The sequence below is a fragment of the Semicossyphus pulcher genome, unplaced genomic scaffold, assembly GCF_022749685.1.
Source record: "Semicossyphus pulcher isolate SPU_LCO1_2020_fin unplaced genomic scaffold, fSemPul1.0.p SCAF_17, whole genome shotgun sequence".
NCBI classification, from domain to species: Eukaryota; Metazoa; Chordata; class Actinopteri; order Labriformes; family Labridae; genus Semicossyphus; species Semicossyphus pulcher.
Window position 1 is genome coordinate 19,815,275 of NW_027211681.1, and position 13,369 is coordinate 19,828,643.

The 13,369-nt window shown below is 43.3% G+C and overlaps 1 protein-coding gene across 1 annotated transcript; it reads left to right on the forward strand.

Moving 5' to 3' along the window:
• Nucleotides 1-3,164: 3,164 nt before the first annotated feature.
• Nucleotides 3,165-12,565, forward strand: LOC138595020 (protocadherin-23-like). Its single transcript, XM_069666339.1, has 6 exons — nt 3,165-3,203; nt 3,572-5,227; nt 9,227-9,418; nt 9,506-9,737; nt 12,269-12,505; nt 12,558-12,565. The coding sequence occupies exons 1-6, from the start codon at nt 3,165-3,167 to the stop codon at nt 12,563-12,565; spliced, it is 2,364 nt and encodes a 787-aa protein (XP_069522440.1).
• Nucleotides 12,566-13,369: the final 804 nt, after the last annotated feature.

The window sequence follows — 13,369 nt, forward strand, 5'->3', positions numbered from 1 at the left end:
GTCCTGACAGCTGCAGACCGGGAACGCCCCACACGAGCTGCAGTTTTAGAGACGCTCTGCCCCAGTCGTCAAGTCGGCCCTTGTCAGAGTCGCTCACATCCTTATGCTTGCTCATTTTTCCTGCTTCAACACCTCAACTTCAAGGACAAAATCCCCACTTGCTGCCTCACATATCCCAGCCCCTGCAAGGTGCCATTGTAGCGAGATAGTCGATGTCAACCTGTCAGTGGTCATAATGTTGTGGCTGATCGGTGATGGTTTCAATGTCCAAATTCTCGCGACTCAAGACGTGTCTCTCCATGCAGATAGAAAATGACAGTATTTTCAATCAGTCCCAGTTAACCCTGAATGATTCACCTACGTCAGCGTGAGCAGGAATTTTCCACATGAAGGTCTGTGTGTTTTATATCAATATCTACCTGACCAGTGATGGATGTAGTATTCCCATATTCTGCCTGATCAGAAGTATAAATACCACAATGTAAAAATGTTCACCTATAAGTAAAGTCTGGACTCAAAACCTTACCGAAGTAGAAGTTAAAAAGCATCAAAGTGTTAATAAATAACTACTTATCACTTTAATTAGCTCGTGAAGGTGGATGTCATTTTAACCTATCTACTGCTGGTAAGTCAAATATATCAAACGTAACATCCTCTGTACCTGAGTCTGAGATGTAGAGCTGTGAGAGCGCGTGATGAAACCCTCGGCCCAGCTTCTTCTGCAGGCGAGGTTTTGCCGGCTCCTGCTGATCCACTTCCTCTGACGGAGGTTCTTCTACAGCCAGGAGGTGACCGACGTTAAACATGATCTCCTCCTCCAGGGACCTGAGACACATCTCGAAGTGCTCCTCCTTTTCTGCATTTCTGGAAGACAACAGCATGAGAGAGTGCAGATAACACATGGCAAGGATATTAGGGGTTAAAGAAATGAGTCAAGGCCTCCTCACCTGAAGTCCAGCCACAGCAGCCCGGCGGTGATCAGCCCCAGCCACTCGCTGGCCTCCCAGTTGTTGGCCACCATGACGGGCACGATGATGACCTCCCTGCTGTCCGCGTAGTTGAGCTCCTTCTTACAGCTCCGGGACGCCTGGTAGGCCGGAGTCATGAACGGACAGATCACCACAGCCTCCTCCACACCTGCAGCCATCCTGAAAACACACAGAGACCACATTTATTCTCATTGTTCTAGCTGCGGTGTGTAAAAATGTACCACATGCACGTTCCTTTGTACTCACGCATCGTTTATGTTCCCAGTCACCCCTCCTTCGATGTCCATCCACACAGGCAGACCATCCTCTCGGAGGCGGTCGAAGATCTTCTTCACCAGAGCCTGGTCGTCCCACTGGTAGGAGAGCATAATGTGAGAGGGCATCTTTTTTTATCGTTAAAAGCTGTGATAAAGAATCCTGTATGAAACTTCTGTGGTTGTGTTTCCCACAGTTAGTGGAGTTGCCTAACAGAGAGACAAAGGCTGCTTGTTTACTCAGGTGTAGAGTTCAGGTTACACCCGTTGCTTGGTTACAGAACTCACAAGCACCGATGGGAGGATGCATGGTGACTAAAATGAGACCTACGGGACCACTAAGAGCTGCATTAATGGTATAGGCAGTTAAAGATCTTTTTGAACAACACAGCTGGCTCAGATACGATAATCATTTGTTGATGCCCAGAGGGGATATTCAGCTGATATCAGTTATTGTGAAAAATACTGGAAATGTTTTTGATTTTTGTTTGGAAGTGAAAGACTCTCCATCTGTCAGTGTTTTAGGATGTTTTGGATGGGTTTAAGCTGTTACACATTTTCTATGTTTGCTGCGTTTTTTAAAAATCTAGAAACAGAACCGAGCAGGGTGAGGCAGCTTTCAGTTTCTACGCTCCTGAACTGTGGAACAAGCTCGCAGCGTACCTGAGGCTTTCTCAGTCTGTTTGCTCTTTTAAAAAAGGTCTGAAAACACTTTGTATCCACTTTAACTTCATTCTTATAATTTAATCGATATTTAATTACTTTAAATTGATCTTATATTTTAATCTTTATTTTGTATCAGAACAGTTTTAAAATAAAGGGGAAGGTTGAACATTGCAACAGTAGGAGTTCTGGGACTCTGGGAGTTCTGGGAAAACTAAAAACTACAGAAAATTATAACTGGCGAGTTATAATTAAAGAGAATTAGAGAATTAGATTAGTATACGCTTAAGCATATACTGTTGTAGTGTTCTGACCGGACCTGTTCTTACAGTATCTGTAACAGTATCTCAATATATTTTGTATTTTAATGTCACATTTATTTTAAATGCTCTTAATGCAGTTTTTTTAAATTGCTTAATGTATGAATGGTGCTCTATAAATAAACTTGCCTAAATATTATAAATGCAAAAATCTTGTTTTTCTTTATTCAATTTCAAATGTATTAATTTTAAATATTTTTAGTGTATTTATTTATTATCCCCCCTTTTTATTTCAATTGCTTGTTTGACATTAGAGTGCTAAGATTGACTATATGGCTTCATGTTTGTGATCTTCAACGCTGTAAATTTATACATACAAGGTTTTGACCGAGTCTGTTCAGGGAGGCGTCGTTGCGGATCTCTGCAGGCAGAGAGTTCTAGGCGGTGGGGGCCGCAACACCGAAGGCTCGTGAAGACTTCTTTGTCTAATTTGCACTAATTTGATACAAATCTTTTCTCCACACTTGCCGTGTTTTCCCCACATGTTTAAAAACGCTTTAATATGATTTCTGAACATCACTTTAGAGCTTTTATATCTTTCTGACATTTATTTGAGCCCGTAATCGGGAACTTAAATGTTACTGGTGTGTGTTGGGAGCAGAAGCCTACAGTAAAAAAGGTACAACATGCACTTCACAATGTTAACAGTAGAGGGAGCCAGCCTAACACTACAGTGTGAACCAAAAACTGAAACTCATGAGTCCCCTCATTTGCTCGATGTATCATGAGCTACATTAACCACGCTGTGTCAAATAGTAGCTCGACTTTTCTCACTACTCTTCATCTACATGAGTTTGTTTTTGGTTTCTGACTCTTCCCTACCTTCCAGGAAACTTTCTGCTCCTCACCAGGTCAAACACATACCGTGCCACCTCCCTGCACGCGGCACTGTGGGTAATCTCTCGGCCTAGTGAACTCTTAAGCAATGAGGGCCACAGATGGAGCTGATCAGCGTGGGACGCGCCGCCTGCCAGGAGGTGTGTTCAGTGCGCACAGTTGGTGCTCTGTGGCCACTCGGTGCCATGATGTGTGAAGAAGCCCAGGGGGATTTGCGCTCCTGCATGTGTGGATTTCTCGCCTCCAAAATCACGCAACAGGCTGCTGGAATTTAGTGATGGAGAAAGACTGCTGGCTGTTTTCCTGCGCGCGAAAATGCACGGTGCGTGTACCTGTTCCTATTTGGAGATTTACTCTTTAATATGTGATTGAAGAGTGTGACTTTGAATGGAATTATGTAGCCTAACTTCAACTCTCAAACCAAGAGCTCAAAGCCATGTGTAACGGAGGAATGGGTCGCAAAAATGTTCTCTGTCCCGCGCTCGTTCTCGCGCTTCTATGCGCGCAGTCCGTCGGACAGGTGTTCAACCTGACGCTCTCCGTTAAAGAAGGCCTGCCCGCTAAAACCATTGTAGGGGATCTGGGTGCGGGGTTAAGCAGGCCAAGCACCGGATTCTTCATCTCGGAGAGCAGAGACTCCTACGTGTTCAGAGATTTGGAGATAGATGCGGACACCGGGATCATCTCCACGGCTGTGGTCCTGGACAGAGAGAGCAGAGATAAGTATGAGTTTGTGGCAGCTACTCTTACAGGTGAGATGATCAGAGTGAGGCTAGAAGTGAAAGACGTGAACGACCACTCGCCTGTGTTTCCCTCAGGGAAAGTAGACTTGGACGTGTCAGAGCTGAGCCCCTTGGGGAGTCGATTTCAGCTGGAAGGCGCTAAAGATGAGGATGAAGGGGAGTTTGGTACCAGAGGATACAGGATCACAGAGAGCGAGATGGGGGAGATGTTCCATTTGGAGTATCGCATTGGATCTGAGAACCTGGATCTCATTCTTGTTAGCAAACTAGACAGAGAAACTCGTGACTTCTACTCCCTCGTCATTGAGGCCTTCGATGGTGGCATCCCAGCCAGGACGGGGACTCTCCAGGTGAACATCAACGTCCTGGACGAGAACGACAACCCTCCAGTGTTCAACCAGACTGAATATCACGCCTCGCTCCCTGAGGATGCTCCGATGCTGTCCGCTGTGTGTCAGGTCCACGCCTCTGACCTCGACCTGGGCGAGAACGCGAGAATCACCTATGAGATCAACCGGCGGCAGAGCGACCCAAACGAGATGTTCTCCATCAACGAAACCAGCGGGGTGGTGTATCTGAACAAGCCGCTCGATTATGAGGCTCATTCCTTTCACGAGTTGATCATCAGCGCCAGAGATAACGGAGCCCAGCCCGAGTACAGCAGCACTTTTGTGGGCATTAAGGTGCTTAACATCAACGATAACAGTCCCATCATCAGTGTGTTGTTTCTCAGCGAATCTGGAGATTCGGTGGTGTCCGAGGCAGCAGCAGTTGGGGACTACGTCGCTCGGATTTCGGTGTCAGACCCCGACTTTGACGAGGAACAGGTCGCCGTCATGCTTGAGGGTGGTGATGGGAAGTTCACCCTGAAGCAGACGGATGATTTTCTGTACGCTTTGTGTGTGAACGCTGAGCTGGACCGCGAAGAGAAGGATCTGTATGAATTGAAGGTGCAAGCAACAGATTTTGGAAGTCCATCTCTAAGCAGCGAGATGGTCTTCCTCCTGAAGGTGGCTGACACCAACGACTGCCACCCCACTTTCGAGAAGGCCGTGTACACGGTCGGCATCCCCGAGGACGCTCCTCAGGGGAGTTCGATCATCCACATGCAGGCCCGAGACGCAGACGAGGGCGCCAACTCAGAGGTCAGATACTCCATCCTGAGGTCCAGCCAGGACAGCCTGATCAGCATCGACCCGGAGTCCGGCCTGGTCACGACGGCTGCAGCTCTGGACAGAGAGACGCAGGCGGAGGTTTGGTTCCTGGTGGTGGCGGCTGATGGAGGGGAGCCGGCTCTGTCGTCCACGTCTACAGTGACGGTTCTGGTGGAGGATGTCAACGACAACGAGCCGGTGTTCCTGCAGCAGCTGTACAACGTGTCCATACCAGAGCACAGCGACATCGGGAGCTGCTTTCTACAAGTATGTTGGAGAATATTTATCTTTAAGAGTTTGTTAACACAAAGTATGAAAAATAATGTTCCCAATGGCACTTTGGGGGCTCGTAACTGAGCTTATACGTAACTGGGCTGAGCTTACATGGTGGATGACTAAAGACAACTAAGTCTAGTTTCATCCCATCCTGCTCAGGCCTCCCAGGAAGTGAGAGACTTAATTCAGAGGAGGCAAATGACAGACAAACTTTAACCATTCAATAGTTTTAGCTTAAAAAGTTGACATTAAAAATTAGAAAAGTAGAAATCTAGCATATTATTTTAATGAGGCTGCAGGGTTTTAGGTTCAAACCACAGCAGTTGAAGTCCTCAGTGTGAATATTCAGCATCTTATGTTCTCTGTCTCGCTGTCTGTCTCTTACGTCTCATAAGACAAAAGTAGCTCTCAGTCTGTTTGCACAAAGGCATCAGTGTTGCTGCTAAACACACACACAAACACACACAACACACACTCTGCAGTTCAGCACTGTGGCTTTAATATGACAGTTGTGACGCCTGGTACCACACTGGTACAAGCTAAGGCTCATTACAAAAGAACCCTTATATATATGTTAACATACATCACTCCAAACAGGAGAAATTCACATTTAGTTCATTTAAACAGGGACTAAAAATAAGCTCTTCTCTTTACTGTACGATCACAACCTGTCCCTGTTTGTTGCCTGGGACACACACTTTAACTTTTAAGTCAGCTTAATGTGAAAACAAAATGCCTTCAGAAAAATGACTCACATTAAGAGTCATGGGGGGAAATTGTTTATTGATTCCAGTAAACAACAGTCAGTCTTCATCAGGTGTATCGAAGAGAAAGAGGAATCTTTAATGACAAACTGGTTAAAGAAGTGAGATAACAGCGAGAGGTTGAAAGGGAAAGTAGGAGAGGCTCTCGTTATCGTATGATCTGGTTGTCAGATAAAGCATGTATCGTGTAGAAATGTCAAATTCAGCAATACATTCCCATCACAATTTGTAAGAGAACAATTAATAGTGTCAATTTGCTTTTGAGAGTGTACTTACTGTCCAAAATACAAAGCTAATACATTTATATAAAAGTAGTACAAGTAATAATGATAATAAGTTGGACTTGTATAGCGCCTTTCATGGGCCGCTAGGCTGCTTTACAGAGTGAATAACAAACAACAGAACAAGATAGATAGATAGATAGATAGATAGATACTTTATTGATCCCGAGGAAAATTTAGGAACAAACAAACAAATAAGCAAACAAATAGGGCAGAAAGTGGGAAGGTGGTAAATTATAGTCCAGAGGCCGTGGTGAACAGATGGGTTTTGAGGGTGTTTTTGGCTGACTGCTGGGGTCAGCATTACACAGGGGTCTGTATCTGACTGACTGACGTGAAGGTACTTTTACAGCCGTAGAGAGAGAGAGTTGCGACATTGTAATGGTGGATCATGGAGCATATTGGACCTCCACTGACGCGACTCTCTGTCTATACGGCTCTGGATACTTTGTTCTGGGAGTAGGCGGGGCAGCTGCTCCGCTGCTCGTCCGCTGTCCTCACCTACGTCCGCAGCGCGCACCTGCTTTCAAACACGTTGTCATCGGCCTCATAAGGACAGTCCTTGTAACACATCGCCCACAAAAGCGCACACTGACCTGATGCGGTCAGCCACATACAAGGTTTTGACCGAGTCTGTTCAGGGAGGCGTCGTTGTGGATCTCTGCAGGCAGAGAGTTCTAGGCGGTGGGGGCCGCAACACCGAAGGCTCGTGAAAAGCGTTTGTAGTTACAGCATGAGAAATTACTTTCAGTACGAAATGTAATTTATCATTTAGTGATAAAACAGAGGTAACACCTCGAACAGGACGACAGACTAATGACGAGTATGGTGATAGGAAAGCTTTTATGCATGACAATAGTGTTTGTGTTCCTTTGAGATATAGAGTTTATGAGGTTTAAAGGACACAGGATCAGGTTTATAGACAGCTTTCATAAGATCATATTTGATTAAATAAAAAGCCTTTGACACATGCACACTCTTACATATGTACTTGTATGAATGTGTCAGTCTGTCACCACATGTGGCTGTTCCTGGGTGTGAAGTCGGTTATAAAGCCAGCTCAGACCTTGACCCACGTCCTTTTAAGTTTCCTCTGATCAGAGTTCATGAAGCCGAGATTATATCACGTTTATGGCCCGTCGGTGAGCGCTCTATCTGTAAAGTGTGTCTCTTGTCACAGGCACAGTGGAACATGAAAGGAGCTCTGTCCGATCCGAGGAGTGTCTCTGCTCGGCAGTTTGGCTGCTGCAGTGATCCTGTCCGCTCTTTGATTGTGGGGATTATTTTATGCTTTTATTATGTTGACCTTCTCTGGCAGAACAGGAGGAGTATTATGATTCACATTTACTACAGAGGTTAAAACTTAACATTTATATGAAGCAGGTGGCGCCGACTATAGTGTAGCATTACAGGTAATATCACATATAAAGGGATGATGGAAGCGGAGAAGAGTTATGTATTTCTTTTTATTGTGAAAAACTGACAACTATATCATAATAATGCATTTATATTGTACATAATGTAAGAATGTGTTGGTGACAATGAGTGTGTAGCAGAAATAATCTCAAATAGGGTTTTGAAAACATTTCTAACTGCGATTATTTTGACTTAAATTGCGATTTCAATATGATTTGCGATATTAAAAGGATGTTTTTTTTTACATCATAATTCTTATTTTCATTGATAAATATGAATTAGTGATAATGGTGTGATTTTTGCAGGGATCTCAACCAAGCGAAGATATTTGATACTTAGGCCAGAGCATCTCTGCAACACAATCTTTAAATTAAAATGTTTTTTTAACACACATTTCACACATATAAATATTGCACTGTCTGCTTTTTGAAAATTACAGCAGCCCATTTTGTGATTTTGATAAAATTTCAATTAATTGTTCAGCCCTAGCCCCAAGTACACAATACAAATATATATACAGATGCAAGTTCATCATGAATGAGGCCTTCAAATACCGTCAGAATTTCCAGAAACGGCTTGTAAGCCGACCTTGACTTAAGAGTCTTGATAATAGAAAAACAACAAAGTAAGACATTTAAAAAGTGTCTGATGTGCTACTTTAATGTGGTTAGTTTTATCCTGGCTCTATGAATAAGAAGTCTTAGACTCTACAGGGAGATATGGTGATGGAAGGGTGCTGAGCAGCAGCACGATGCTGTACATCCCCCCATGGAGTCGAGACACTGGTGGTGGAGGTGTTGGTTGATAAGATGATGAAGCTGATGATGAAGACTGAGAGGTGATGGGGAGGTGGAGGTGGAGAATTGTGCATAAAAAGGCCATTAATGAACTGGAGGCAGAGAAAGCCATATTTTAAAAAAGACAGCGACAGTATTATCGGCTAACAATGAGGGTCGGATTGGACAGATGTGAGAACAGCTGGAAAATAAGAGTGAGCATGCGTAAGGGGAGAGTGAGCTTCATTTGTTAGCAGACGGAAATAAATCAAGTAAAATAATTAGTAAGAACATTTAGCAGGGTAAAGAAATGCTAGTTTAAATTAAGTGAAGGGGTTGATAAAAAGAAGCTCTATATAAAGGATAATCCGTGTTCAACTGGCAGAGAAGCTACCTGAAGGTTTAAAGGTTACTGATGCTTACGGTAGATAACAGCCGTCTGTTCGAGGTGAGTTCATGTGCAAGCAAAGGATTACCATCAAATAAGGGTTTACAAGTTTAGCCGTCATGCTCCAAAGAGTATAAATAGTGCTGCACACATATTAAACGAACATTTAAAATTTTAAATTCACCTCATCATTCTCCATTTATGACAGCAGCACAGTTAAACTGACTGTATGATCAGGAACAGAGTCAGGTTTAATAGACCTCGCATGGTATTTTGGTGAATAAAAACAGACATAGAATAAACAAGTCAAAAATAAGAAAGCATAAGTCATTTTCGTGCATTACACTGTATTTTCTTCTTCTCAGGTCGTGGCCACAGATGCAGACAGCCCCGAGTTTGGCGCACTTCTCTACTCTTTGTCTGACGGCTTCGACAAGCAGGACAAACACCCTCTCTTCAAAATCCACCCACACACCGGAGAGCTGTGTGTGTCTCAGGACATCGATCGAGATTCGGGACACACGGTCCACGACATCCTGATCAAAGCTGAAGATCCAGTGAGTCCACTTTAAGGATAAATAATTACTTTTGTTTCGTTGTTTATTCCATTAAACTCACAAACATTTCCTCTTTCCAAATGTCAGGGCGGCCTGAGTGCTCAGACCTACGTGCACATTGAGGTAGAGGACCTGAACGACAACGCTCCGGTGTTTAACCCTGACGAGTACACCATGAGCATCAGCAGCCACACGCAGCCCGGCACAGAGATCCTCAACGTCATCGCGACTGACCGAGACTCTGGACGGTTCGGACAGGTCACCTACAGCATCCTTCCTGGGGACATGTCCAGTCTGTTTGCACTGGACAAACACACAGGTAGGAAGACTTAAGGAAAAACAGAATATATATCAAATGTTTGGGGTTTTTTTACAGGTAGAAAAATGTTGTTTTGCAGTTAAAGTAAAAAAGAAGTAAGGCCATACAGCACCTTCAAAGTGATTATCAAAATAAAATGTATTAAAAACAAATTATTTAAATACTTATTTAGGTTAATAAAAATTATTTTATCAAGCTTAATTTATTAGGCCTTTGTACGGTGACCTGAGGAACAAAACCAAACACAAGATTTGACAAAAAACTCAAAAGCAAACGCACATTTGCGGACTGAAAAAAAATAAAAAAACATTTAATAACAACAAAAGAATAATTTTTGTTTATGATAATATGACTGGTCAACAATTGTATTATTATTTCTAACAAAATAAACTTTTATGTTTTGTTTTTTGATTAGGTAATATGATTTTTGTACATTTTGTAGTTCTGTTTTGTTTCGTTTTCTTCCTACATTTTTTTCTTTGTTTTGCCACTCAAGGCCGCCGTACATACCGCACTGACTGTTCCTGCCTTAGTTTTTATTCTCACCAGCCAGCAAGTCTTTTATATTCAAATAACTGCGTATCATAGCAACACAAACTAGCACATTATTGTGGTTTATTTGGGTGGTTACAGTTGAGTCTGCAAGTAGTTGGCGCCATCGCCTAACAGCTAGAAGCTTCCTGGTTCAAATCCCGGCTCAGACATTGGGGACCTTTCTGTGTGGAGTTTGCATGTTCTCCCCGTGCATGCGTGGGTTCCCTCCGGGTTCTCCGGCTTTCTCCCACAGTCCAAACACGCCTGTTAGGTTCATTAGTGTCTCTAGAATTGACTGTAGGTGTGAATGTGAGTTGTCTGTCTTTATGTGTCAGCCCTGTGATCAGTCCAGGGTGTAACCCCGCCTCTCACCCAATGACAGCTGGGATTGGCTCCAGCCCCCCCAGCGACCCTGAACAGGATAAGCGGGAGAGATGATGGAGGGTTACAGTTGAAGTGGGTTTTATTTGCATGAGATGTCAAGCTGCAGTGATGTCACACTTACTCGTCTTTAATTGTGTGACTAGCTGTCTCAGTGTTCAGGGATAAACACTGACTTACTTTGCGTAAGTCCTGATGATATGATTGCGAGTGTCACCGCTCGGCAGGGTGCCGCACAAAGCCCAAAGCTTTATCTCCTAATGTGGCCGAGTGTGAGATACGAGCTGCACTCAGCCACGATGAAATGAATGAAATGTGCAAATAAGAAAAATAAGACAACAGTTTTAAAATGCAAGTATTTGATGGTCACTCTACCTGCTTATGAACCACTTTTCAGTCTAATTACAGGATAAACAGAAGTGATGGTCGGTTTCAGAATGTAGGTCAGAGCTGTAGATGGGATTGACGGGTGAATCTAGGTGACAAAAGTTACTGAGGTTCCTGACCCAGCTGTAATCACACAGTTGTCTGTCTAATCGTGACGTAAACAAAATGTTTACAAATGTAGAGGTGGTTATCACTAATGCAGCATGTTGCAAATTTGGCTGTGAACAAAGTCCAAATAAAACAAGGAAAAATAAAGTTTGTTTGTTGTTTTAATTTTATTTTTGTTGCTCTGTTTTCTTTTTCGCTCCTCAGTCAGGCTTTTCTTCAAAAGGAAGTTTTACTCTAAAACATGGCTGCAGCTAACAATAATTTTTTTATTGTTGAAGAATCTCATGATTGTTTTCTTTATTTTTTCTTTATAATTTCTTTATATTTATATTTATAATTTGTCTAGAGATTTTGGCGCCCCCTGTGGACGAAGTGGTACGTCTTATCTCTTTGCTGATCTTGTCCTGTACATGTATAAGAATCTGGCAGCGTGAAGTTAACCGCCTTCTCTGACACTTACCGCCCCGACAGTGGTTGCAGGCAATAGAAATAATTATAAAGTTATAATCAGTCTTGTCACTGATGGTCTTGTTTGCTTTTGTAGCTCATATAGAGTCACAGTATTAAAACTCCTCACTTTTTGGCTGACCGACAGTCCAAAAGAAAAGATAGACATCATTTATTCCCACATTTAAGAAGCTGAGAAGTTGCCTATATGGTAGCTCAGTCTGTAGGGACTAGGCTTGGGAACCGGAGGGTGGCTGGTTCAAGTCCTGTTACAGACAAATCATGGGATTGGGATTGGTAGCTGGAGAGGTGTCCACTTTCCTGGGCACTGTCGAGCTGTCCTTGAGCAAGGCACTTGCACCGGATCCCCCAACTGCTCAGGTTGCATGTTCATAGTGCAGCCCCCTCACTAATAAGGTCCTGTTTGTGCATGTGTGTGTTTCGGGCCTTTGTGTGTGATGTGTTTGTGCTAACAGAGTGAAACAATGTAATTTCCCCTTGAGGAATAATAAAGTACATCTTCTTCTTCTTAAAATATGCCGTTTTGGCTCTCATCTGGATGGGACTTTTATCTAATAAGATAAAGGAAAATTAGTAAATGAAAATGCATGAATAGATAAAGAGAAAGAGCAAGAAAATAACCCCTAACATATTCTTTCTCTCTGTCCCTGTAGGAATGCTCTTCCTGACCTCCTCTCTGACCCAACTGGGAGCAGCCAGTGTGCAGCTCTCGATAACAGCTCAGGACGGGGAGGGTTTGACCTCCGTTCGGCCTGCAGAGGTCACCATCAGTGTTTTACGCAGCGCTCAGGCTCCTGCTGTGTTCCAGAGGTCGCGCTACTCCTTCATAGTGCCTGAGGACGCACCTCCGGCGACCTCTGTGGGGACGGTGCAGGCCGTAAACCCAGCAGGTCAGTGTGTGTTTGTGCGTGGCTGCATCCTCATCTACTGGTGTGTGAGCAGCTGGATGAGACGCGGGGGAGTGATACAGTTACTTTTGGGTTACTTTTTTAATCTTGCTGCTTCTTTTGCTGACAGTATTGACCACTGAATTGTGGAGGGTTTAGGGGGATGTAAACATGAAGAATAAAATTGCCATGGAGTCAGCGAGTTAGCTTCATACTACAACTTTTTCTTTGTTTTCTATTTTGACAAATTGGCATTAAAGTGAACCAAATGGTTATAAGTGGGTCCTGTTTACATAGTTTACCAGGATGTTCAGACAGCTAGAACTGGATTATTGTGACACTGAAGAAAACGCAAACCTGTGACGGTTTCGGACAGTGTCTGGGGATATAAGAAATGTCCAAGTGGATTTATGGATGTTTATTTTACATTAACATCAAAGACACTGATATTCTCTTTAAGATAAAGACACACGTCATGTCTCTGTGCTTGATTCGATGAGTTACGACTCAGAGAAGGGGCATGCATTTAATGCAAATTAAGGGAATAAGAGCCTAAGGGCTTTACAAACTGTTTTAAACACATTACAGTTTAAAATAATAAAATGCAGCGTTACAATACATTAAAACAAAAACAGAAATTTTACACAGAAATAAAAGCTTTTAAAGAAAGAACGTTTTAAGGAAAGATTTAGAGGCAGAGACAGATTTAGGTCGGTCACTCCAGAGTTTGGGAGCCCGGAATGTCGGGGCTCTGGGTAGAACCAGCCCTTGTGATAAGTATTAAACAGCCTCCTCTGAAGCTCCAACTGCTGACATGTTGATTAGAGGTCCAACTTAGCTAAACTAAAATAATAACAAACAACAAAA

Coding starts and splice junctions, on each gene's coding strand:
- LOC138595020 (XM_069666339.1), top strand. CDS start 3,165: ATGGAGCTGATCAGCGTGGGACGCGCCGCCTGCCAGGAG. Junction 9,419..9,505: donor TGATCAAAGCTGAAGATCCA/GTGAGTCCACTT, acceptor TCCAAATGTCAG/GGCGGCCTGAGTGCTCAGAC. Junction 9,738..12,268: donor TGCACTGGACAAACACACAG/GTAGGAAGACTT, acceptor CTGTCCCTGTAG/GAATGCTCTTCCTGACCTCC.